This window comes from Microtus pennsylvanicus, chromosome 5 (genome assembly GCF_037038515.1).
Source record: "Microtus pennsylvanicus isolate mMicPen1 chromosome 5, mMicPen1.hap1, whole genome shotgun sequence".
NCBI classification, from domain to species: Eukaryota; Metazoa; Chordata; class Mammalia; order Rodentia; family Cricetidae; genus Microtus; species Microtus pennsylvanicus.
The window spans coordinates 104,506,672-104,533,802 of record NC_134583.1 but is presented as its reverse complement, the minus strand read 5'-3'; the positions used below and the strand labels follow the sequence as shown (position 1 = coordinate 104,533,802).

Genomic DNA, 27,131 nt, shown 5'->3' with positions numbered 1-27,131 from the left:
AGTGGTGGCACATGCCTTTAATTTCAGCACTCAAGAGGCAGAAGCAGATGGATCTCTGTGAGTTTGAGGCCAGCCTGCTCTACAAGAGCTAGTTCCAGGACAGCTAGGACTGTTACACAGAGAAACACTGTCTCAACACCCCCCCTCCAAATTTAAATGCTATGCCTGCATACCCCTTTCTCAATGAAAATATTTAGTATATGATACATTTATGCATGTATATCATAAAAATGAAATTTGAATTGCATGTATTCTTAGGACCTTCAAAGTGCTTGGTTCATGCTTTATAGGCTGCTGTGATGCCCTTATCGGCTTAGAGACCCAAACTAGCCCACCTGTATGATAAATTGTGGCATGGTAAAGCACCATAGGACAGTGTGGCTATTTTATCTGCGTTCCAGGTTTCATTAAAATGAAGTTTTTGGTGTTCAATCCTGGAATTTGGGAGTAGTTTTCAAGTGCTGTTTCTGTAATTATTATCTTTCAACGTCACATTACAGAAAAATGTTTTCTTCTGTGTGGTGTTTGTTTGTTTTGGTCATTATTTAGTCTTTGGAAGAGCACAATGGGGAAAAACACAAATTACAGTAGATAATACTCAGATCAGGGGAGTTTAGGGATGTGGACCACAGGAAAGAAATGGGCTGTGGGGTGGCTTGCCTATTTAGCTTGTGTCTGGTACTTGAGTGTTAAGGTAGCCCCCAGGACAGCCCTTTCCAAGATGTAATTTGTGTACTATACCATTGACTCATTTGAAGGGCCTGTTTCAGTTCCTTCAGGGTTGTGTGACCTGTAGACGGAATTTTCCTATGCCGGTGGTTGCTTCCACATAATCACTTAGAAACTTAATATTAATTGTAAATGCTCGGCCAGTAGCTCAGGCTTGTTACTAGCTACTCTTACATTTAAATTAACCCATATTTCTTGTCTCGTCTTTGTCACGTGGCTTGGTCCCTTTTCTCAGAAAGCATGCCCATCTTGCTTCTCTAGGTGTCTGCTGGTGACACTTGACTCTACCCTTCTTCTTCCCAGCATTCTTAGTTTGGCTCTCCCACCTAACCTTACTTATTCAGCTCTTGGCCAATCGACCTCTTTATTAACCAATGACAGTAATACGTATTCACAGCGCACAGAAGGATTAACCCATAGCAGTACCCATCGTTACAGTAACTTTTAGACAGAAACCCCATCCTTTAGTTTTTTTCCCAACCCTTCCAGCTCACACGTTGCTGTTTGGCGCCCCTGCCACTAGAGGCGGGAAGGTACTGCCCACACATGCCAGGGCTGGGTGTGGCTGCTAGCAGGGACATTTGGCAGCCCGAGTAGCCTCTGAGTGGGCCTGGGAAATTAGCTTCTATGCAGCTTTTATATCAGTGTTCCAGCACTTGGTTCTCACGGAAATGCAGGGGAGCAGTCATACTGGGGGGGGGGTGGCGCACAAATGTGTTTTCTGCATTTCTTAGAGAGCACCCTTAACGTTAGGCTTTCATTGTGATGAATTCATGCTGTGTCAGGCAGCTCCTAATAGAAACCTGTAAAGGACCACTTAACATTCTTTGTGCATCTATTACAGGTCACTTGTTTTGTCCCCCGGGCGTGCAGTCTCGCTTCTATATTTACATCTTGGGTCATATTTTAGCTATGATTACAGTAATCTCTGTGAAGGACCATGATAAGGACACAAAAAAAATCCATGGCATCAAGGTTGATTTCCTTGGGCTGCCCAATGTATCTGTTTAGTCTGATGCTGTAAATAATTAATAAGTAAGGAAATCGTAAGCTCATTCACGATTTCCCAAGGTCAGAGGTGGAACTTTTTTAAATTTTCAAGCCAGGGTCTCATGTGTCCCCAGGCTGGCCTCAGACTTACTTTGTTGCCGGTGATGATCTTGAACTTTGGATTCCCCTGCCTCTACCTCCAAAGTAGGTCCAGATGTAGTCTGATTATAGATGTACATCACCATACCTGGTTTCAAGATTAGAATTTCTTAAATGAAAGAAAGTCAAATTTAATTAAAGGAAAACTTGAAGCATAGTTACTTAGAAAATGTGGGTAACCATTAATGGTTTGTTTGGCTTTAGAAATTATCTCTACCACTATTCCATCTACTAAAGAGCATGGAACCATCATTTAAAAAGCAGTTTGTAGTGGAGTGGTGGTGGCACACTCCTTTAATCCCAGCACTCAGGAAGCAGAGGCAGGTAGATCTCTCTGAGTTCTAGGCCAGCCTGATCTACAGAGCGAGTTTCAGATCAGCTAAGTCTATGCAGAGAACCCTGTCTTGAACCATCCCCCCACCCCCAAAGAATCAGTTGTAAGTTATCTGCAACCTGATCATTTGCATTTTAGGTCATTTTTATATTAATATAATGGTTGTGTTACACCCATTAGGCTAGCTGACCGTTGAGCACCTAGGATCCACATGTCTCCCCTTCCAGGGCTGGGGTTATAGGCACACACAGCCATGCCTAACTTTTTATACAGGGGGATTTGGATCCATGTCCTCCAGCCTTCACAAAAGGTCCTCTTACCTGATGGACTCTCTCTCCAGCCGTGTTTCATCATTTGGATCCAGCTTACCGTTTTGGAGCAGTCTTGCTTGCCCAGTTTACCCTCACCACGTCTGTAGATACAGATTGTGAGGAACAGATGCATGCCGTGTGTCCATTAGCATCTGCGGTCTGTGCTGCAAGTTGGTGTCTTTACATGGGCTCTGCAGATCAACAGCCCAGGCTGCAGACTCAAAATAATTTCCCAAGTTTGCACTCGGGTTTCTTTATTTGCTTGGGGTGAGGTGTATGGCTTGTTCATCTCACCACTTAACTTGGTTTTTTTTCCCCCCTTTTTCTCTGATAAAAATACCTTAACAAAAGAAGCTCCAGGGAAGTAATAGGCTTATTTTTGCCCGCAGTTTCAAGTACAGTCCAATTTACTTGTGCTCCTGAAAATGTATTTTTTTAGGGCTTGCGGCTCAGTGGTAGAATGCATATGTGGCATGTGAGATGACCTGAATCCTGTTCCTATCATTGAAAAATAAAACACACACACACACACACACACACACACACACACACACACACTGAGTAGCTCTTCTGAAGACATATACATGTAATGTATAAATATATATAATGAAAAAATCTATATCATGAAAATCAGCCTGCACAAGTTTTACAACATGTATCTGTAAAGTAAAGCAGCTCTAGTTGCACTCAGCTAAAAAGATTTTGTGTTTAAATGACACACACTGAATTTGGCAAGTCTTTCTTCAGATATGGTATAAAGAGAAATAATGTGAATAGCTGCTAGAATAAAGGATGCTCCGGAAATTGATGCTGACCTTTTTTGTTCACATTCCCGCAGCTACGATCAACGTGAATTCAGCCAATGATGGCTGGTTTGGCAGCTTGAAGGACAGCATTCAGCAGCAGCAGGGCGAAGCAGTCTGGGTCTCTGAAGGAAAGGTATGTGGCCTAGATTTGCTGCTGTGAGGTGAGAGTCTGTGCTCCCTGATGCTTCCTCCAGAGGGCAGTGAATGTAGTGAACCATGGGACGAGAGGGATTCAATGTGTTCTTCCAGTCGGAAGCTTTCTAATTCTCCAACAAAGCAATAAAACCAAGGGACTTTGCAAGGCAGAGCATGATGAGTGCTGACCTACATTCACTTCCCCTCTGCTTTTAATGTAGCGACTAGAGCTGCCTTCCAAGTCTCTAATCAGAGCTTACAAGTTCTCATTCCTAATGCCACACCGCACTGAGGACACGGGAAACTCGGAGTGGAGAGAGAGGCAGGGTTGAGAACCATGGGGAAGACAGTTTCGAAGGATACCAAGAGAAACAGCTGGAATTATGGGCTTAGTAAAGAGGTCGCTGGAGAATCCATTCTGACTCTGAGTTTGAAAACAATAGTGCTCTTTCCTAGCCCTCTCAGGTTGGATAGCATCTAAATCTATAGAGATACTGAAGACACAGGTGTGCTGTGGGAATGAAAGTCGAGAACCTAGGGTCCCTTTCATTCTAGGAACCTTTATTCCAGCTAGATTGAAGGAGCTGGTGATCCTTATGATGATTCTTTTGGTGAAATGGACTGTCTCACTCCTTGAGACCCAGATGTTTACTTGACAAATCTAGCATCTGCCAAATGCTCGTAGTCTCTACAACTCTCTGGAGAGGACAAGTTGAGAAGGATATAGTTTTTGTCTATAAGGTTCTGAGAATCTTTTTTCTCTGGTCCTGGGAATTGAACCAAGCTACCCCTGAGAAACATCCGACCCTGGATGGGAGAGTCTTGGAAATGAGTAGAAACGTGTATATCATGAGGTGGAGACAGGAACCAGTAGGAAAGCTGGAAAGAGGCTGATCCTGGAAGATCAGCCAAACAAGCTTGGCTCAGCTGGCTCACAGGATGGACCACAGTAAGGATAGACCGGAGGGTCTTCAGTGTATGTGTCCCTGTGCAGAAATAAACCCAGCATCAGCATCTCAAAGCCAAGCGATAGCAGGAAACGAAAGGTCCCTTCCCCTGCTAGCACATGTCAAGGTTTCCAGCACTTGGCTCAGCACTCGGGACTTTTCTCGAGTCCCCACTCCCAGGATCCATGCCAGCTCCCACTCACCCTTCAAAACAAATTCCTCTAGATGGAAGGGATGGATGATGACCCTGAAGACCGCATGTCCTACTTAACCGCCATGGGCGCAGACTATCTGAGTTGTGACAGCCGTCTCATCAGTGACTTTGAAGATACCGACGGCGAGGGAGGCGCCTACACTGACAATGAGCTGGATGAGCCAGCCGAGGAGCCGCTGGTGTCTTCCATCACCCGCTCCTCGGAGCCGGTGCAGCACGAGGAGGTGAGGCGAGGCACCACTTGCTGCAGGCCGTGCGGCCACGCGCAGGAACAGTCTTAACTGAGGGTGCTGGAGAACACAGCCTCCAGGATCATAGCAGAGGGTTGCTAGGAAGGCCCACTGCGAGCCAGGGCCTCCATGGTTGTGGCTGTGGTCCACGGAAAGTGGAGCCAAAACGTGGCATTGGAAAAGGTTGAGCCATGTCATTCGCCACTCTGTTGCCCTCGGGGGCGATGCATAAGTATCGGCTTTATGTGCCAACTGTCCAAATTACAGATGGAACTGGATGAATACATTATTGCTGTATTTGCTTGTAACCTTTGATTAGGCCTCTCACTGTACTCTTAGGAGCCCTGCTTTTCTTCTCCCCTTGACCTTTAACCTCCTAATGTTATCAGAATTTCTAAGTGTTTCCCCATCAGTTTCCTTCTCTCTGTATTTCAGTTTTTAAATGGACTTTATACATCCGATCAGATGCACTGTGTATCCGCTAGTTTAGCTTACACGGTCCTACAAACTATCAGTGGGCACTAATTTAAGGTGGAGCGATTATTAATTGAACTTCAGAGAATTGGAATGATGATCTTTGTGGACAAGATTGTCTAAGCGCATTTGTAGGATAATTGTTATGGGTTACCCTTTAGCAGGTTAACTCATTCCAATAAATGATTAGTGAGATAGTAGTGCCCCCCAAGTAAATAAATAGCTTAACACACACAGAAAGACTATTAAGATACAGTAGACAAATAGGAGAGAGAGGCTATTAATATACAATAGACAAGTGATAAAGAGTGAGTTACTGCCTATAGATACAGAAAGAGCTAATGCTTAGGAATACTGGTAGTGACCCAGACCTTTAGACTTGAAGAGTATTTTGTTTTGTTTTTCTTTATTCCTTCGTACTTAGCCAGTTTACTGAAGTGTGTCCTGAGCTTTCTCTAGCGAAGGATGGCGGTTGGCATCTCTTTGCAGTGGGAGAGCGCTGCATTGCCTAGACAGGGTCTCCGTTTCCTCAAGTGTTCAGAAATCCAGCAGAGCGGAGTGCTGCCTTCTCTCTGCGTGGATGCTCTTGGTGTGAATGAACCTTTATGTTTTGTAGAGCATGAGGAAATCCAGCCCAGAGCCACGAGCTCAGATGAGGCGGGCTGCTAGCAGAGACCAACTTAGGGATGGTAGTCCGCCCCCAGCATTCAAGCCAGAGCCGCCCAAGGTATGTGGCTGGGAAGCCCAGGATGGGAAGGAGGACACAGGTGCCAGGGGACACGCACAATGAGATGATGTTGAAGTTACCACATACTCTGTGAAAACCTGTCCTTCAGGCCATTGACTGAGCCTGAAAACCAGGGCTGTGTGAGAGACAGGCCCGAAAAACAGCATTAGGAAAGTGGGAGTCACAGAGAATAAAAGTGATTTCATTTATTTACATATTATTAATTTATTTGATTTTTGGGTTTTGTTTTGTTTTGTAACAAAGTGAACTGTGGTCAAGGGTCACATGCTACAATCAGGATGTTTTCCATTTTCTATCCAGCGAAAGTTTCCGACCCACAGTCTAATGTGGATGCCCCAGAGGAGCCTAACTGGTGGTCTGCTGAGCAGAACAGGCATTGCAGTTGTGCAGAACGCCTCTCACTACAAACAAAAGCATCTTAATTTATTACTTAATACTTTAATTAATAAAGTATTATCTAGAATAGAATCAACCTAAGGGCCCCACTGTGTGTGGTTTATTGCCCCAGATCACAACCGTCCTCTAACAATGGACTTTTCCGTATTGCTCAGTGAATTTTTTTGTAACCCAGTCATTTAGATGAGAAGAAAATGGTGGCTGTGTAAGCTGTCAGCCGTAATTAGTGACCTTACATAATGCGACGCCGCAGACCTGCAGCAGGGCTAGGATTGACCCCGAAGGAGCAGTGGCCCCCTCACGTGATGCTCTGACTAGCTCACCCCACCCGAGCTCAGGGTCACTGCCCCACAGCCAAGCACAGGTCTCACTTTTTGGCCCAGGCTCCTACCCTCCATGTAGCTTGACCTCAGAAAAACTTCCTTTTGATTTCTTCTGAGGTCTTCTGTGAGATTCCAATCATCTCTGCTATGAAATTAGGTGGGCCTGGTCTACCTCTAGCTCTCGCTGGCTGCCCCACCTCTGCCAGCACCTCTGTCATCCTCAGGCAGGGCTCAAGGTGCCTAATCGGTGGCTGTTGTTGACCCTGTCATATTTGGTTATGTTGCCCACCTTTGGAAACTGATCAGGAAACACAATATATTAAATCACTAATGTAGTTATGAAAATAAGCTGAAAGCCCACGGTCATAAGGCGTGATACTGCTCTTTCCAGGCCAGAAGCCAGAACAGAGAAGAATCCTACGACTACTCCAAGGCGAACCCCTCTGCCGTGGCTGGCAGTGAAATCTCGGGAGGATCTACCAAAGGGTGCCCTCCGCCTGTTGCAGTGAAACCTACTTTCGGGCGATCTATCCTGAAGCCTTCTACTCCCGTCCCTGCGCCCGAGAGCGAAGAGGTGGGGGAGAGCACCGAGGAGCAGGAAGATGCTCCCAGGTCAGTCCTGGGCAGAGTGAAAATATTCGAGAAGATGGACCACAAGGCAAAATTACAGAGGATGCAGGAGCTCCAAGAAGCGCAGAACGCGAGGGTAAGTGTTCTAAACAACCCGAGCATCTTAGCGTCCCCCAGGGAGAGTTTTCAAGACATCCGCGCTCAGTGTAGCGGCACATAGCCCTTTCCCCAGCGCCGGAATCACGCCGGGAAGTCATCTGCACAGTTCTGTGTGCCATTTTCAGATGGCCTGCCGACAGCATTTCCTTTTTGCTTCCAATCAAGAAAGCTTAACAGAGCCAGGTGTGGTGGCGCACACCTTTAATCCCAGCACTTGGGAGGCAGAGGCAGGTGGATCTCTGTGAGCTTGAGGCCAACATGAGTATAGTCTACAAAGTGAGTTCCGGGACAGTCAGGGTTATACAGAGATACCCTGTCTTAGAAAACAAACACAAGCCAAAAAAAAAAAAAAAAAAAGAAGAAGAAGAAAGAAGGAAAAAAGAAAGAAAAGGAAACCCCAACAGTCCATGTTTGCAAGCTTCAGTTCTCCGTGGTTCAGATCTGTGTGTCCTGGTCCGGGATAGAGAGTGAGAGTCAGTGCCCCTCAGGAGTTATTTTAGCTGGACCGTGGCTGTGGGGTCCACAAGCCTCTCATAATGTTCCCAGATTTGCCATAGGATATTAGCGGCCATTGGGCCTGTAGGCTGTAGTTTCTTTTAAGCCGTTTGAAGATTTGAAGTGCACATGAAGCATTTCAGTATCGAAGAAATCGAGTGATGCCAGACGTGGAAGCCCCACTGTAATCCATCAGCGTGGGGACTAGGTGGCATAGTGAGGCCTTCCTTCAAAACGGGGGGACAGAGGCAAGGCACGCTTTTCCTCACCTACCCACCCCTCCATTTCTTGAGACCTTGCTGATGTCGCCCAGGGTGACAGGCACAGGACATGCTCCAGCTTCAGTCTCCTGAGTAGCTGGACTAAAAGTCCTACTGTACATAAAAGTTATCATTTTGGCCTTCTTTAAGCGGGCGCTCAGTGGCGTAAAGTACGTTTGCATCACTGTGCACCCACCACCACCGTGTGCTCTCGGGAACTTTCTCAGTTCCCAGGGGAACTGCACTAAGGTGACAGTGATTCCCCATTCCCCCTCCAGCCACTGCCACACCGTTGTTCTCTGTCTGCCTCTCTGAATCTGATGGTTTAGGGGCCTCCCATACGTGGAGTCAGACGGTATTGGTGGGGCCTCCCATACGTGGAGTCAGACGGTATTGGTCCCTTTCTTCAAATCACTTACCTTAGTGTACTAACTACTCAGGGCTGCCCATGCGTCGGTCCTCACCGTTTGGCACGTCCCATGGGACCCCACCCAGCCACAGAAACAGGCTCCCATCTCTTTTTCTTTGTCTGGAAATGGACTGGGAGAAAAGGTGGTAGGAGGTGGGGCTAGGTAGGGTCTGCAGGTGACCAGCGAGAGAACCATACGGTCACCCATTCTCTCCTTCTGTGTCCTAACTACCACAGATTGAAATTGCTCAGAAGCACCCTGACATCTATGCGGTTCCTATCAAACCCCCCAAGCCAGATGCCGGCCTGCCCCCGCACCTGAGGTAAGGGCTGTTCCACGGCTGGAGGCCAGAGGAGGAGGCTTCTCCAGTATTTGGATTGGAGGAGTTTGCCCTACCCTGATGACAGAGCCCTGAGAGAGTTCCCTCTCCAGGCTGTCAGTCAAAACTTAACTATTAAGATTACAGAAACCAAATGCCAGGCAGAGGCAGGTGGATCTCTCTGAGTGCCAGGACAGCCTGCAGGGCTATATAGAGAGATCCTGTCTCAAAGAATCAGAAGTGCCTGGTCACTTGCCTTGTGTGCCCAAAGCTTTCTGGCACACTGGAGCCTTATATTGTGTTAGGAGGGCATACGAGTGTAATTTTTAGGACTTAGTCTTCCTTTGTCACTAATGTTTACTGGCTTTTAGCCAAACTCCTTAATTCCTTTGTATCACCATATATAATCAGGCCCCTTGTGCCCAACTAGGTCTGAAGGACTGTGATGGGCAGTATCCTTCTCTGTTGTTTCCCACTTCTGGAAGCTGGAGTCTTGTTTTAAAGCCCTGAAAAGCGGAGGGCACGAAGATCACTGTTGGAATGCCAACACAGTTGACCAAGTTGATCTTGACAGGAAACTTGGTGTAATTGACGCTGGCAGAGAACCCTACTGAGTGGGGCTGGAGTGGGGAGCACAGGAATGCATCGGGTACAGCCTTCTATGTTAGTTCAGACAATGTATAGCTGCCCAAATAGGCCTCGGCCTTGACCCATACCGTGAACCTGAAGAGACTAGCAGGGCCCTAGCTGGTGGTAGAACGTGCTCAGGAAATCAGCCTGTTGGGCTTATAGCTTCAGTGGCCCTGTGGGCAGCTGGACGGTGCGGGCTGTATGTGATACCCCCATTTTGTTAGTTCTAGACCTCCAGAGCCACAGAAAGCTTCGTCTAGACTCTACCAGGACACCAGCTATGGCAGTGACCAGGAGGAAGAGGAATACCGCCAGCAGTTGGCGGCGCACTCAAAGCGGGGTTACTACAGCCAGCCCTCCCGGTACCGAGACACGGAATTGTAGATGGCCGCGCATGGACTCCTGGGAGGCCAGCCTGGAGATCTCCAGCTAAAGTGCACTGCAGAGATAATGGTGGGGACCCAGGCAACAGACAGCACGGATTATCAACTGGAGGCTCTGTGTGTGGGACTGGGGTAGAGCCGATTATGACTTTTTGCTCAGAATGAAGAGAAACACTACAGTCTTGACACTGTTACTTGCTTTGGTGTGGACCAAACTCTGTATTAATCTCTCTGTATTTTTAATATGTATATTAAGGAGCAATAACTATTTTTCCTCATTCATAGATGCCTTCCAACATTGCTTCAGTGTGGGGCAGGTATGAAAAAGGAGTTAAAAAAAAAAGTACTCTGCCTCAAACAATATTCAGAAGTATTTTATTACAACTCTCGAAGTGCCTTTGACAAGATGTGTCTTAAGTTTTCTTTCCTGAAGCTTACGCAAAGCTAAAACTTTATTTTGACTAAATTTTTATACCAGTTTTGCAGCTATAACTGTCCCTCTGCATCATGCCATCTTTTCAGGCTGTTGTCTTTATAGTATTTCCCAGAAATTCTGACTGTACATAGGATGGCTGCACTTGGGAGTTTGTCAGCTACATAGCTCGGAGGCCAGGAAGTTAGTCTAGAGTTTTTTCCTGTTGTTGTTTGTTTAAAACCATGTGCTCCACAGGCAGATACTTGAGAAAAGGGTATTTTATTTCCTTTATATCAGTGTATGTACTGACATCAAGCGATTTTATAATTTAATAAAAAGGAGTACATGATAGTCAAGAATGAGGTTCGTGGTGAATTTCTATACGCCTTCCTTTTGGGGTGGTGTTCAGATGGAGCCCAGGATCCTCGTGTGTGCAGAGAGGTGCTCCACCACTGAACCCCTGGCCTTGTTGATTTATTTTAGTTAAAATTTTTTAAAATACTTAAAAAAAATGTGTGTGAATGTTTTTCCTGTGTGCATCTATGTGCATTGCATGTGTGCCTGGTGCCTACAGAGGTCAGAGGCCACCAAATCCCCCTGGAACTGGAGTTAGGGATGGGTTGTGAGCCGCCATGTGCGTGCTGGGACTCCGCACTGGGTTCTGTACAAGAACAAGTGCTCGAAGGCACTGAGCTAACTGTAGAACTTGCTCATCTTTGAACGTTGGGAAATGGAGTCACATGAAGAATAAAATAAGGTACTCCATCACAGCCCTGATCATTTTGGGGGTGTTTCCTCCGGTTACTTATTCGTATATGTCTGTTGCGTGTCTGTGAGATGTTGGAGACCAGCCTTGAATTCATACGTTCCAGGGTAGTAGCGTGAGATTAGAATTATTAAACAAAAGGAACAGAGATGTGAGAAATAAGAGACAGAAACAGAACAGCACGGGGAGGGAAATTCAGTGAATACCGAATGCCACTGCGTTTGTTTTCCACACGCTTATATGCTTCACTCCAAAAGGGGTGGGGAGGCAACAGGCCTCGTTAACATGAGGAATAAACTTGAAATCTCCCACCTTTGGTCCAGCTGGAGCCCGTCCGCCTCTATACCCAAAATACTGATTAACCACACCCTAGGTCAGAAGCTCTTGATTGTAGCCACATCTGTTGTCAGAAACTTTGAAAGAGCAAAAATCAGCTCACCCTCTCTGACTGCTAGTCGGGGTGGGACAGGACTCAGCGTCTGTGGGCCCCACAGTCGTGCTGGCTTTGCACTCTGTCCTCTAGTCTCTCTGCTTCCCGTTTTATCAAGAGTGGTCCTCCCACACAGGGAAGCACGCCACATGCCCATCGTGACCAACCACTGCAGCCTAATCTTGCCCATGCGTCATAAGTGAACCCTTGCCCACTGACTGTTTTGATGATGTCCGTTCTTTCTCCTCTTACATTAGCTGACCCTCTTTTATCCCAGCCGTGCCCTGTGCGCCAGCCACCATCCCCTCAGCCCTTTCCTGCGGGTAGATTCTCGGAAGTGGAGTTGGAAAGAGGAAGGAGTGGGGGCGTTTTTAGGCTTATCTTGACTACTAAGTTGCTTCCTAGAAAAGCTCATCTGGGTTCGCATTCACTCTTGAAAGAATCAAATAGGTGTGAAATATAAATGCAGCAGTTTAGGAACTTGAGCTCAGATGAATCAAAGGCACACTGGGTTTGGGAGAGGAAGACTGGAGAGGGCAGGCTCCGTCAAGCGTCCTTTGTGTTGTGATAGACGTGTCAATGGTGAGCTTAAGTATCAGTGGAGTTACAACTGGGGCTTAGTGGGTTATGCTCCAAACATGGCCTTTTTCATGCCTGTCAGCCCCCGCGACTCCAAGCTGTTGATTGTTGCAGCTTGAATTTCTGAGCAGCCTCAAGTCCTCGGCACTGACTAAAAGCTGCTCATTCCATTAGTAAAAGCCACCGTCTGTGAACAGTTGAAAATGTACACTGCTTTAATCCGGGATGACTCACTGTTCCTTCCTCCTTTAAATACAGGAACAAGCTGTTCGGGAAACCCATTTTGAGGTGAGAGGTTCCCCTGTAGGCACTGGCACAGGCTAGCATCAGATGCGTTAGGTAGTGTAGATAGTGTGTCTGGTCCCCGCAACGGCCATCAGTGCCCAGTGACCACCAGTGTGACTACTTCCTATCCATCTCCTGCTTTGTTCTGGGGTGGACACAAAGCTCCCTACAGTCTCCTGGAGTCCTGGAGTGCTAGGCAGATGTAGAAAGGAGAGAGGAAAATGAGAGATCGGGGAAGGGAACTTTGATGAGGATGGCGGTCACACTGCTGTAGCTCTATAGGTCTCAGGGACAGAGATGGGGATGGGGGGAGCAGGTGAAGAATTTTCTTCACTGTTTCTATTCTGTGCGTTCCCATGTGTCCACTATATACAAGGGTGGGTAGGTGGATGGGGCTTTTTCTTTTTTTTTTTTTAAGTCATTTTGTCTTTTGAAACTAATCTCACTATGTAGTCCAAGCTGTTTTAAAATGTCAACCCTCCTGCCTCAGCCTCCTGAGTGCTGGGGTTTAAGGCATGTACCACTGGGGCTGGCTTGGGAGGTCAGTTTCTCACTGTGTTCTTTTATGGGGAACAGTAGCACAATTCCCAAAGACCACTCCGAAGTTCTTGGAGAAGGGACCTTAAATGGGTGAAAGAGCACTCTTGTAGTCTGGCTCTGGCCTGAGCTTGCGTCTGTCTGGGATGCGAGGCTGGGAAGGAAGATCTCTACTGGAATAAATGATCCTAGAAGATAGGGGTTGAGTTCTGAGAGCAGATGTCTCTCTGAGAAGAGAGTGGGGTGATTCTGTTCTGGAGGAAACTGGGTGAGGGCTGGTTCTTGGCAGGCAATTCCTGTAATCCTTCCTTAATTCATGTCAGGCTGTTCCTTCCTGCCTTAATTGCCTGCTCTCTGTGTCCCTGCCATTCGAAACAGTTCCATTAGGGACCGCAAGATGGGTAGAAGGGCTTTGCTAAAGATCTGTGGGAAACACTGACACATGGCCCACCCCCATTAGCAGCTGGGGAGAAAAGAATTACTGCAGGTCAGAGTGGTCTGCTGTAAATGGGAGATGCTGGGCTCAGAACGCTTTCCGGAGGACAGCCAGTGTGTCTTTAAGTCCAACTGAAGCGTAGGAGTCTCTGAGCAACTCTAGCTTGTAGGTGATTCTACCTAAGGGTATTTAAAAATAGCAGGGGGCTGGGTATAGTGGGTGTGGTGGTCAGTGTGGACAGCTTGACAGAATCTAGAATCACTGGGGAGATGGGGTGCCGGTGTTCCTGTGGGGCTCGTTGGGGAGATGGGCTGCCGTTGTTCCTGTGGGGGCCCTTGGAGAGATGGGCTACTGGGTGTTCCTGTGGGGGCCATTGGGGAGATGGGCTACTGGGTATTCCTGTGAGGACCGTATCTTGATTGTGTTAATCAAGGTAGGAATATCTGCCCACTCTGGGTGGTCCCATTACCTGGCTCGGATCCTGGGCTGTATGGAGGCCAGGTGAATGCTCTCAGGATTTCTGTTTCCTGGTTGTGGGTGTCATGTGACCAGCTGCTTCAAGCTCCCTTTGCCTTGAAGTCGCCTCTGCGATGGACCTGTGAGCCAGAATAAACCTTTCTCCCTAAGGTGCGTTTGTCTGAACATTTTACCACAACGACTGGCTAAGAAACTGAAGTGTGGAGGCATAGGCTTGTGATCCTGAGCACAGGAGACAGAGGCAGCAGGATGACCCGAGACTGAGGTCAGTGTGAATTACACGGAGGTCCAGGATTCCTAGGGTTGCATAGTGAAACCATCTTGAAACAGAAGGAAAAGAAGTTTCTTTTACACCAACACATATATGGGTGTTTTATTCTGTGTAAGGTGGCAGATTTGAAGTTCTCATTCTCTTCAAGTGATGACCTACTTTATTGACTTAGGTGACTGGATTAAATTTGTCCCTCTGTCCCTCCTCCACAGCCACAATTGCAGTTGTGGAGCAGGCAGAGTCATCTGACGTGGACAGAGATCATCTTTGCTGGGAAGATACTGGGACCTAGAGCCATGGCAGTCAGGATTCATGCTATAATCAGTGGACCCTTGCTCTTGGGACAGTGCTAAGGCCTTGCATGACACAAAGGCAAAACAATGCTGCTGTCCTCAAGTTCAGGGAGCGAGAGTGAGGTGGGGGCAGGAATTGCATAGTCTCCTTTGAGGTCATGACTCCTGTGATTTAAAGCCTTCCTACCAGGACCCACCTTTTAAAGGATCCACTCTTGGCTGAGGCTGCTCATTGGTTTCCCAGCTGTCCAGACCGAAATAACCACATAGAAACTGTTATTATTACAACACTGTTTGGCCTATTAGCTCACGCTTCTTATTGGCTAGCTCTTATATCTTAAATTAACCCATTTCTACTAATCTGTGTATTACCACATGGTTGTGGCCTACCAGTAAGGTTCTGTCAGGTATCAGGTGTCTGTCTCCTGAGGCGTCTACATGGCTTTTCTCTGACCCCGTCTACTCTCTTGCTATGTCTCTTCCAGTCTGACTATATTCTGCCCTGTCATAGGCCCAAACTGCATCTTTATTCACCAGTGGCATTCACAGTATACAGAGAGGAATCCCACATCAATCCACCAACTCCCAACAGTTGGAATGGAACTGTCTCAGGTGATGCAGCTGACTCAATCCAGATCAGTACACCTGTGTGTATGGAAAATAACAAGCTGTTTTAAAGCTTCTGAGTTCTGTGGTGTTATGCAACAATAGCCCACAAGATTCCCCAGATTTTTTTTTCCTACAAAACTCCTTTATGTTCAGATGCATAAGAATGCTGAAACCCAACACACTCTGGCTTTCTGTTTTTCTATCTTCTGTTAAAATCTTTCTTCTAATCTTGGTCATCAACTTGACACACTTGGGAAGAGGGAATCTCAATTAAAGATTTGCCTCTACCAGGTTTGCCTGTGCACGTGTTCTTGATCAATGAGTCATGTGGGAGGGTCCAGCCTGCTGTGGGCGTGGCTACTCCTGGGCAGGTGGTCCTGGGTTGTAGGAGCAAGTTGGCTTATACACAAGGAAGCACAAAGGAAGCAGATCCTTCATGAACTCAGTCTCAATTCCTGCTTCCAGGTTCCTGCCTTGAGCTCCTGCCCTGGCTTCCTGCAGCAATGGCCTGTGACAGGTAAGCTGAAATTAACTCTTTCCTCCCCAAGGTGCTTTTGGTTAGTGTGTTCATCACAGTAATAGAAAGCAAAGTAGGACATCACTGTTTACCCTTCTAGGCTTAGCACATTCTAGCACAGCTTCTCTGATTTCCCCAATCAAACTTACCATCAGCTCTTCCAGAAATCTCCAAGGCTCTTCATCTCTGCCCATCTATGCACACTAGAATACTACATATATGTGGCATTCACTCCAACAGACATACTGTATATATATCTGAAGAGATGGTTCAGTAGTTAAGAACATGTACTGCCTTTAGAGGACCTGAGTTCAGGTCCCGGAACCTACGTTGGGTGGCTCACAACTGCCTTTAACTCTGGCTCCAGTGGTTATGGACATCCATACAATTTAGCATTTATTTACACAGACACACACATAAATAAATATAATAAAGATTAGTCAAAATGAAATTCTCTTCATCAATCACAGGTCCATTCCCTACCTGTTTCTGTTTCCACTGAGGCCAGTGCCCCTGTATTTGCTTTCATAATTGACCCGTTCGAGGGAAAGACGCGTGAGTAATTAGGAAGTGTCCCTCGTGGTTTGAACACTTGTTCCCTCGTCAGTGGCAGTATTTGGGGAGGTGGAAATTTTAGGAGGTAAGATCCAGCTGGAGTTAGTAGGTCACTGTGGATACTCTTAGGAGTTGCATCCTCCTGACCTCTTTCTGCATCCTACCTTTTCTCCTTCTGCCCTGGAGAGGTTCCTCCCACACACAATCAGAAGGCGAAGAGCTGAGCCCACTGAAATCATGAGTCAAAATACTTAATTCTTCCATTATATGATTTCTGTCCAGTATTTGGTCAGAATTATGAAAAAAACCTAAATAATGCAGAGGAAAGCAAATACTGCACCAAGCTTGCAACATTGTGTTCATGTCAACCTCATCAGTGACACTATAGTGACCCATGCAAGACAGTAATTGACAGCCGTGCTGATTAAGTCAATTCAAAGTTCTAAGTCCTTTTCATTGATAGCCAGACCTAGAGTGGATGTATGCCTATGAAGTCTCTTGGTTCCCAAGCTCAGAGGCATAGTTTTAGAAGGCAAAAGCCACAAAGACCACAATTTACATCAAAGTTAGATGTGGGTCAGAGTCACCTTGACATGTTCATTCCTGGCAGAGAATCGTAATTATTTTAGACATAAGATGCCAACAGTTTTTTTACTTGTATTTTTTTCTAGTTAGTTTAATTATTTTGGTTGATACATCTGGTCCACGGTCAAGGCCATGAAAATGTCAAATGTGCCGTGAAGGCAGATGCGACGATTGCAGGGAGGTTAGAGGCCTGAGAACTGTCTAATCAGACACAAAATTGAGTCACGATAGGACCCTGTTACCATAGTCATTTCAACGCCAGTGAACGATCTGGAAACAGTTTGATGAAGATGTGGAGGAAAACTCTCGTGTTCTGGGAGAGGTGGCGTATGCCAGAATCCCGGTCCTGGGGAGGCTGCCAGGAGGACTGCTTGTTTTAGACCAGCCTGGGCTATAAAATGACCTTATAAAAAATAAATAACAGCCATAAAGTTAGTATGACCAAGGAAAGACTGGCTAGTGTGTAGGGTTAGAATTCTCTTTCAGCAATAAACTGGGCACATCTAAGATTTTTTTACTCAGTTTATTATGAGGAGAACTGTGGTACGTTAAGATAGTAGAAAGAACACAGAAGCGCTAAATAAGATAAGCCATTTAGTTAGGATTATTGGCATTTGGGTGTGGGAGAGATGGCTCAGCAGTAAGGAAGACTTGCTGTTCTTGTGGAGGACCCAGGTTCCATTCCCAGCACCCATGTGGCAGCTCATAAATACCCATAATGCAGTTCCTGGGGATTTATCTGACTTCTTCTGACCTCTGTCAACATCAGGCACTCTTGAGTTAGTGCACATACATACATGTAGGCAAAACACTGATACACAAGGTAAATCTTTAAAAAGAGAACGGAAAAATACTGGCATATGAACTCTGAGGTACATACAACGTTGCTCGATGTCCTGCGGTGCAGCGAATCGGGACCTTTGTAAGTATCTTTTCCACCAGAGAGAAATCTGAACAAAAGAACTCAGACAAGTCTGCACACGAGTGTGTAGGTGTAGGAACGTGGATCAATATGTTTAGTATCAGTCGATCATTATGGGGTCATTATACGGAATAATCTCCCACACTCTCCTGTGGCCATTAAAAAATCAATTCTTTACATTTGGATTGTAGTAGGAAGTAATGCCAATTAAACATACTTACTGGTTGTCTCTGTAGATAGACCCAGACATTGTGGACGGACGATGACGTATTCTCCGCTTTGGAGAAGTTCACATTGGAGATGCTCTTGTTTGCCTGATTCTTTAGAGTCTGAGATTTCCTCAATGAAGAATGGCCTTGTTCTTAGAGCAGCCATGCATCCTAGGATTCAGTCTCCGGCTTCTGAGTCCAATTTCCTCTCTCTCCATCTAGAGTGTTTTCTAGAGGGTTTTTTTAAAGATAGTTAGGAACCTATTGTATAGTTTCATTTAAAAAAAAAACTAAAGCATCAATGTGCTTTAAACAACCTAGTTTACAAAATGGCAAGAAGTAATTTTTAACAGTCATGGAACAAATCCAGTGCATGAACATGTATTTCTCAGCCTACATGGACTACTGAAGTTTATAATGAAGGCTGGTGAGATGTCTCAATATTTAACAATGCCTGCTGCTGAATCTGATCATCCAGGTTCTATCCCTGGATCCCATATGGTGGAAGAAAAGAGAGCTAGCTCTCACAAATTGTCCTCTGACCTCCACATCTGCACTATAGCTTACATGCATGCTCGCATATATACACAAAATAAATACAAAATTTTTTTAAAGATTTGTTTTGATTTTTTAGCATATGGGTGTTTTGCCTGTACTTGTCTGTGCACCACAGCCATACAGTATCTGAAGAGACTAGAAGAGGATGTCAAACCATTGAAATTAGAGTTACAGATAGTGTTGGTTCTGGGACTCGAACCTGGGTCCTCTGAAAGAGCAACAAGTGCTCTTGGCCACAGAGCCATCTCTTCAGCTCTTACAAAACATTTTTACTGGAAAATCAGATTTTAGATAATAGCCCAGACTTTTTTTTTCTTTTTAAAATGGTAGATAGATTAGGTACAGCTGGACATGTGCCTTTTCATAGTAACAGCAGACTTGAGCTGTGTGGGAACCGTTACAAACCAGAGCCCTGCCAGCCTCCTTTACAAAGCTGTGTAGATGGATGAGGTGAGGCTTGGTCACACTTGTTCACCTCTTCCTGCTTCCTTGCATTGTCTTCTGGTGGCAAGCAGTGTATAGCATCCGTACAGTCTCTGGGAAGCCAGCATTATGAACGCACACATAAGCAACTGTACACCTCCCTGGGAAAGTCTCCAGCTCACTCACTCACTCACTACACAAGCCAATATCTTTAAAGGCTCTGATTCCTGTGAGCAGTGTGGTTTAGATGGGTGAGAATGAGAAACTGAGCTAGGATGGAAGAAGCAGTTGGTCCTCTGTAGCTATGGGTTCAACACCTTGGGATTCAATAAACCACAGCTTAAAAATACTTGGGGATTTTTTTTTTCAAATTTTGGGGACTAAAAAGATGGCTCCGTGATTACGAGTAATTACTGCTCTTTCATGGGACCTGAGTCTAGCTCCCAGCACCCACATGGTGACAACTGTCTGTAACTCTAGTCCCAGGAGATCTAACACCCTCTTCTGACCTTCTTTGGTATCAGGCACACGTGGCACACATACTAACATACAAGCAAAATACATACTTAAAATAAAAGTAAATAACTAAAAAATAATAACACAAAATTTTAAAACAGCGCAGGTTTAGCAGTATTTGCCTGAAATACAAGCTCTTGGGAGGTGAAAACAGAAAGATTGCAAAGGTTCAGGCCAACCTGGGCTACATAGTGAAATCTACTTCCAAAAACTGAAACTGAAAACAAAGCCAAATAAAACAAAGCATTATTATGTTATGTAGGAATTTTAAGTCCCCTAGAGATAGCTTAGCGAAGAGAGAAGGTGGTACATAGGTATGACAAAGGCTGTGTCTATTTCCTATAAGGGACTTTAGGATTTTTCAGCTTCAGGTATCCGGGGAAGTCATGAAGCCATTCTCCCAGAGAAATTAGGGCATACTGAAAACAGCTGTGGACTGTTGTGTGTGTATTAGTTTCTTTTTTTATGATTCAACACCATGACCAAAGGCAACTTAAGGAAGAGAGAGTTTATTTTGTCTTATAGGCAATTATGGCCAAGGCGTGGTGGCAATTGGCAGGCATGGCAGTGGGAACCAGAACCTGAGAGTTTACATCCTTAAAGGCAAGATCAAAGCAGGGGAAGCAAACTGGAGGTAGGTCAAGGATGTTTTACTAGTTACTTTGCTGTTGCTGTGACAAAACACCGTGACCAAGGCAAGGCACTGTAGATGGAAATGTTTATTTAAGACTTACAGTTCCAGAGGGATAGGAGTCCATCACCATGACATCATCACCATCCTGAAGGAGAGCATGACAGCAGGCAAGCAGTCATGGCTGTGGAGCAGCAAATCAGAGCTCACACCCAGATTCACATAGAGGAAGGAAAAAGTGCACTAGGGATCTTAGGAGGGTCTGAAGCCTCAAAGCCCACCCCCGTGCCTCCTCCCAAAAGACCACACCTCCTAATCCTTCCTAAACAGTTCTGCCAACTGGGGACCAAGTATTTAAACATATGAGCCTATTGGGGCCATTCTCCTCTAAACCACAGCAGTGATAGAATCTCAAAGCCTGCAGTGATATATTTTTTTCAGCAAGACTGTGCTTCTGAACTGTTCCATCAACAGTGCAAACAACTGAGAACCAGGTGTTCAAATACCAGAATCTGTGGGGGACAATTCTCATCCACGCTACCACAATAGTTTTGAAAATTATTTCTCAATTATTCTTCAATAATAAGCAAATTATTTCTTATTTTAATAATAAAGAATTAGTCTTTAGTCTGTGATGCCTAAAGACTGAATGAGATTTTCAATTTTTGAAAGTATGTGGGTCATTGGGATGTGAACCCAGGATGTCACTATACAGATTTCCTGAAGGCTTGTGGTCCACTCTCAGTAGTAAAGTTGTTGCAAGGAGGGCTGCTTGTTAGTCCTGGCTGCCCAACCACAAAATAATCACCCTGAAACTGTATTAATTAAGTCACTGTTTGGCCCATTAGCTCTAGCTTCTTTTTTTTTTTTTTTTTTTTTTTTTTTTTTTTTTTTTTTTTTTTTTAACTCTTTCACAACGGAGATTTTATTGGTTGAGGAGTAAAGTACACAGACATTTCAATTCTTAAAACATGTACCCAAACTCTGAGGAGTCATACATTGTGTTCACGTACCCAAAAGAGCCATGTGTTGTTTCTCTTTGAACTTATTCCAAGTGATGTTCCACCCCAAGTCTTCCCCAAGACCTCACATAATAATAAGCTGCTCACAATCCTCAACTCCACTGACTCACCATTGTATGCCACGCACAGGACACAATCTCAAGTTCAATGTTTCACAGCACATTGTTATACTTGTTAGGAAAATGGACTGCCATAGGCAAACAGTCCTGACAGGGTAACGACCAAGGAGTGGGTTTTTAGCCAACAGTTCTACGAAACACGACACCGGATATAACGGAAAATATTCCAGACACAAACGCACGACCGAGACTCCAAATTACCACTTAGTATATGCTTTGTGTTGTAGGATATAAAACTAGCCCCCTCTACGGAATGTTATGGTGACCCCCGAGACAGTCACAGCCTCTCTTGATTCAGTATCTTGCTATTTTCTGGTTGTACCAAAAAATAAACAACCAGCAAGTGATTTAACCTCTTAAAAAAATCATTTACACTTAAAAAATGGGATGAGGCAGGATTTCTCCCCACCTTTTAAAAATGTTTCTAGAGCTACTAAAAAACTCGCATTTACAAAATAGTTGATAAAAATATTCCTCTGGATTGTACAAGAAGGGAGGCGGGGACACTGACAGACATGATGGATGGTTAGTCGGACTTGGCTTCTTTCTCTTCTCCTTCAGAGGCTGGACTCTGGTTCTCGGTCTCTCCGTTCTCTGCGGGCAGATCCGTGGTTTGCTGGTCGGCCACTTCAGCTTGTTTGCCCTTTGCTCCCCGCTTCCCTTTTGCTTGCACTTTTTTATCTGATGACTTATCCTTTCCCGTGGCCTTTTTCGGCTTCGCGTCCACCTTGGCAGGGGCGGGCTTGGCCGACAGCCTCGCGGAGCGGCGCTTGGGCTCCGTCTTCGCCGCTCCATCCGCGCTAACCTTCCTCTTGGGCATCTTGGCGGCGCTGGATGGGAGGCGCGTGCGAGGCCGAACCTGTCACGGAGCCGCCGCCGCACGGACTGCTGCGACCCGCCGCGGGGGCGGTGGGAGAACCGGATCTAGCTCTAGCTTCTTATTGGCTAACTCTTACATCTTAATTTAACCCATTTCCATTAATCTGTGTATCACCACGAGGTCATGGCCTACCAGCAAAGTTTCAGCATGTTTATCTCCAGCGGTGGATCTATGGCATCTCTCTGACTCCACCCTTCTTCCTCCCAGCATTCAACCTAGCTTTCCCAGCCTAAGTTCTGCCTTGCTATAGGTCCAAAGCAGTGTTTTTATTCATTAATGGTAGTCACAGCACACAGAGGGGACTCCCCTATCACCTCCCCTTTTCTGTTTAAATGAAAAGGAAGGTTTTAACTTTAACATAGTAAAATTGCATATAATAAAATAGGTATCAAGCAAGAATTACAGCTATCTGTATATCTATATCCACTTTATCTTTTATCATAACTAAGGAAAACTATAACTATATAAATTCTTCAACTCCATCAAAGACTCCAGAAGGATATAATATTACCTAAGTAAACAGGAAATGCATTGTAATCAACTTCCAAAAGTCTAGAAATGACAGAGACATCTCACTGCCTGGACAGTCACCCAAAGTTCTTCTGTACCGTTATGGCATCCATCTTCAGCCTACAGGCCCAGAGTATCCAGCAGACTATTTTACGAAGCTGGAGATTTCAAAGACAGTTCTACCTATACTGGTAGTTTGTTTGTCACATTTTTTGTGTCCTGCAGAATGTCTAGCAGACTCTTTCATGAAGCAGGAACCCTGAAGGATCGTTTCACCTTTACGCAAATTTAGAAGTAATTTCTCTGTGGGTCCTGCATGTCCAGTTAAGCAGTCCAGACAAGAGCAGTTTCTTGCCCAAATGGCTAACCAGCTCCATAAAGAGCCTCTTCGATGCCCATCTTCCTCTTGAAGTAAATGGTGCTGTCAGGAGCAGATATGTCTCTGTCATGAAAAGTTCTAACTTCTTAAAATATTTTAAACATATTCTGTAGTCTTTGAAAGGTTTGAAGAATGCCTATCCATCTGAAATAGATCTCTATATATCTAGAAAATCTAACTAACATGACTACAAGCTTGACTATAATAGATGATTATTTATTAACCTATATTTCTTAATTATACATTATATTTTTAAATGAACTACACAATCACAATACCTTAATCAAGAGCAGAAATATACATATAACAAAATTGACCTTAAGTTTGTATCAATAAATAAGATTCATAACAATGTAAATCTCTATAGCATATCCCCCTTTAAATGTAAACAATTATAAACAGTATTTGGGGATATGGGTGTAGTTCTGTCCATACTACTTCCTGCTGTTTGGGGGCACTGTTAATCGGGTCTTTCACGGTATATCCTGTATTCTAGATTCATCTTAGACAGCAGTTGGCTGAAGTATTTTCTTTATGGGGGTGTTCATAGCAACCTTTTCAGGGGGTCTTGTTCCATGAAACCATATTGGTCTGGAAGCAATCCACAGGTTCTCATCTTCTGTGGAAACAAGAGAAGAACTTCTTTTCCAAAGCAACATATCCTTAGACCTAATTTGGAAGTCATGATACCTTTATAATATAACATTGGTTTAGCTTAGCAGCCCATACAATGAAATGTTTCTCTGTACTTAGCTCCTTTATAGTCAAAAAGTTCAAAGAAAACACAATGATATACATAATCTAGATTCTCTGTGTATATAGTCCATATTTTTGTGACTTATTTTTCTTTATTCCTTTTAATCTATAACTGTCTGTACTCTGTCTCTTTAAAGACTTTTAAAAACGATTTACTTCTTTTTCAACTCTCTATAGTCTTTTTCTTCTCTCTCCCAAGCCTTCGTACATTTATTCAACACTGTGACCCACTTAGAGTTCTTTTATGTCTGAATCTGTCCTTATTGCATTATCTGTAATTTTTTACTGTCCTGAAGCGTTTTTTAAATGGTAAGCAGCTGCTCTGAATGCTGGCTTTGACTCTCTACACTTTTAAAATGGTAGAAGCACCACCATTGTTATCTTTGGGGCCACCAGGCAGGAGCCACACTCAACACTCCAACCCTGAGAACGAGCGTGCATCACATAAACCCTTTTTATCTGAGGAACAGTCAAATCTGCCAGGCAGAGCATTGCACAACCTGGAAACATCTCTGTGTATAGCGGCGGGAATCTGCCATGCTCTTCTGCCTGTGCAAGCCTGGTAGACCTGATTCCCCCCTTTTCTTTCTCTGGAAATCCCACCTATACCTCCTGCCTAGCTATTGGCCATTCAACCTTTTGTTACACTAGTCACATCAAATACACCTTCACACAGTGCACAAATATCCCGCAAAAGAGTCAGATTGAATTTTCTGGATAATGTTATAAAAGTGTGGCTAAGACCCTCAGTCTATTCTTGTGTATGTGTTTGCGTGTGTGTGAGAAGGGGCATGTGTGTCTGTGGGGTGTGCATCTGTGTATCACATGGGGAGGCCAGAGGACAACCTCGACTTATTCCTTGGGTATCAGCTCTTCCTTCTTTTCTTTTTTCTTTTCTTGTTGCTGGGACTCGGCACTTAGATTAACCTGGCTTGCTCTATGCCCTAGAGACCGTGGTTTCCTCCTGTTTCTCTCATCTGCATCCTATGAGCTGCTTTCTTACTCGTGACCTCAGGTTTCATCATGTTAAAAACTGTTCCTGGGATTGTTCTTCCACATCACTGTCCCAGAAAAATGAGATAAACGACACTCTGACTCAATTGGCTGGGATCACATCATTGTCTGGATCAATATTTTCATTCAGGCAGTGGTCAGTACTGGTTAGCACATGTCGCTGAGGTCCCGATGGCTCCCTTACCCACTGGCTGAGAACTAGAGGGGTGAAGGGTACATGTTACTCAGGAAGTTTGGGGAGCTTCACCTAGCGGAAGAGGAAAGTCGTAGAAAATACCAGCGCCGAGTTAGAAAAACACCAATATTGTGGAATTAATGGAGATTCCTGCTTTGCTTTTCTGTATGCCAGATCTTGAATGTTTAGCATGGAGAAATATATCGCTTCATAGCTGCAAGACGCAAGACTCCATAGCTGCCTCTGCTTGTTAAATTCAGTGACTAGGACATACAGTATATAGATCAAGGATTTTTTTTTTTTTTTTTTTTTTTTTTGCTTTGAGCCCTGTTTTTCCTCTAAAGCATTTTCCACAGAGCTGTTCTGGCATCTTCTTGGGGTGAAAAAGAATGCCCTGTTGCAGGCAGGCTGGCGGGATCCTCGGTACTGCAGACTCCCTGCTGCCCACCCTGGCTCAGCCGGGCTTGTCTGGCTTGTCCTTCCCTGTTTCAAATGTGCTATTCTGGGTCATGGTAATTATTCAGCCAGGGAGCATGCTCTTTGGTGACAACTGAGATATCTCAAACTAAGAATAGGATTCTGACTGATGGGGGAAGGTGACAAGCAAGGCTGGGAGACACTCTGCTCTCTGCCAGAGCTTCTGGAAAAGAACTGAGACTTTGATTTCCTCCTTGCTGATGAACTGGCTGCGGCTCTGTGCTTTTTCTATTCCAAATTTTTTGTGAGCTCTTATCAGCTGTATAATTATTAAAATATTGTCCCGGGCTGGAAGCTTCTCAGGAGTCCTAGGGAATTTCCCCAGCAACTTTCGTTGGGTCCCCTGGGCTAACTGTTGCCAGACCTTGCTCAGTGACACACTTGGGGCTCTTGCCTCAGCAGAGACATTCTACTTTGGAGTCAAATGGATAACTTCTTGCATTTTCTAAGCACTTGTAAGGGAAATCAGGGCAACTCTATCCCCTTTCAGGTATAAAATGACCAAAGATTCGAAAGTGAGAGGGTGGGCACACACCCGTTTAAAATGCTCGGGTCTCTGATTTCTCATCTATCTAGCACAGAGGAAACTGAGGACAAAGCTTAGTGTGTTAGTGCCTAGCATGTAGAAGAGCCTGGGTTCAACACCAACACTATAAAATAAAACGGGGGAGCTAGTAAAGCTCAGCTCTCCGTGTCACCGTGAACTGAATTTGGAAAGTACCCGGCACAATAAGTACTTGACAGACGTCAGCCCTTATTTTCCTCAGGAAGTCCCACGGAGTCAAGTTCCAAGACCCTGAATAGTAACAGAAAGTATACACTGACATTGGAGTTTTCCTTCTTCTGGCCCCGCTTCCCGAGTCGCCTCACACAGAGATCACCTTGCATAGAGGTCACTGTGTTGGCCTCTGCCTCGGGGAACCCAGGATAAGATGTCTACACATGAGCAACACCAGGAGTGCCTCAAGCTGATTCTAATCAGGCTTTCACGATCTTAGAACCCGATGCCTCTGTGAGATTGTGACCACAGCAGTGTTCATAAGGTTTGGGATTATTGGGGGGCAGGGTTGGTCATGGTGCTGCTACTACTGAGTGTTCTGTTTGTTGGTTGCTACAGATTTTTTTTTTTAACCATTAGTGAAGATTGGATGTCTACACACTGGAGGGACAGCTCAAAGAAAGGCAGAGAACTGGAGGCGGTGATAAGATAGAGGAGTCTGGACTGATTCAAATCACCATTCTCTGTGCCCCTTCTCTTCTTTTGTAAGAAGCAGGGAGGGAGCTTTGAAATGCCAGTGATAGCAGAGCGGGAGAGATGCCTCAGAAATCAAGAACACTTGCCGCTCTTGGAGAAGACCCGAGTGCAGTTCCCAGCACCCACATGGTAGATCTCAGTCACTTGAAACCCAAATTCCAGGGAATTCTGTCTTTTATGGCCTGCAGGAACCAGGCAAATATGTAGTACACATACACTCATGAGGCCAAAACACTTATATAAATAAATACAATAATAATAAATAAATTTTTTAAAGTATTTATTATGTATACAATATTCTGTCTGTGTGTATGCCTGCAGGCCAGAAGAGGGCACCAGACCTCATCACAGATGGTTGTGAGCCACCATGTGGTTGCTGGGAATTGAACTCAGGACCTTTGGAAGAGCAGACAATGCCCCCAACCTCTAAGCCATCTCTCCAGCCCCCATAAATAAATATTTTTAAAGGCTCTAACAAGTACATTTAGGGGTAGAGATGACAAGCGTT

The 27,131-nt window shown here is 45.0% G+C and overlaps 2 protein-coding genes across 11 annotated transcripts in view; one reads left to right on the top strand and one right to left on the bottom strand.

Moving 5' to 3' along the window:
• The window catches only part of Tjp2 (tight junction protein 2), a 116,137-nt gene extending 105,345 nt beyond the window's left edge, over window positions 1-10,792 (top strand). For 5 of the 10 annotated variants that reach the window (XM_075973736.1, XM_075973729.1, XM_075973735.1 and 2 more), the window contains 6 exons: window positions 3,362-3,462; window positions 4,637-4,849; window positions 5,946-6,056; window positions 7,188-7,502; window positions 8,927-9,012; window positions 9,864-10,792. In XM_075973736.1, the coding sequence (XP_075829851.1) occupies window positions 3,362-3,462; window positions 4,637-4,849; window positions 5,946-6,056; window positions 7,188-7,502; window positions 8,927-9,012; window positions 9,864-10,023 (986 nt within the window). In that variant the 3' untranslated portion in view covers window positions 10,024-10,792. The remainder of the gene's footprint in view (window positions 1-3,361; window positions 3,463-4,636; window positions 4,850-5,945; window positions 6,057-7,187; window positions 7,503-8,926; window positions 9,013-9,863) is intronic. The other 5 variants (XM_075973734.1, XM_075973733.1, XM_075973732.1 and 2 more) reach the window with 1 other exon arrangement.
• Window positions 10,793-20,891: 10,099 nt separating this feature from the next.
• On the bottom strand, window positions 20,892-22,096 carry LOC142850325 (non-histone chromosomal protein HMG-14). Its single transcript, XM_075973726.1, has one exon. The coding sequence runs from the start codon at window positions 21,995-21,997 to the stop codon at window positions 21,704-21,706; it is 294 nt and encodes a 97-aa protein (XP_075829841.1). The 5' UTR covers window positions 21,998-22,096; the 3' UTR covers window positions 20,892-21,703.
• Between the last annotated feature and the right edge of the window lie 5,035 nt (window positions 22,097-27,131).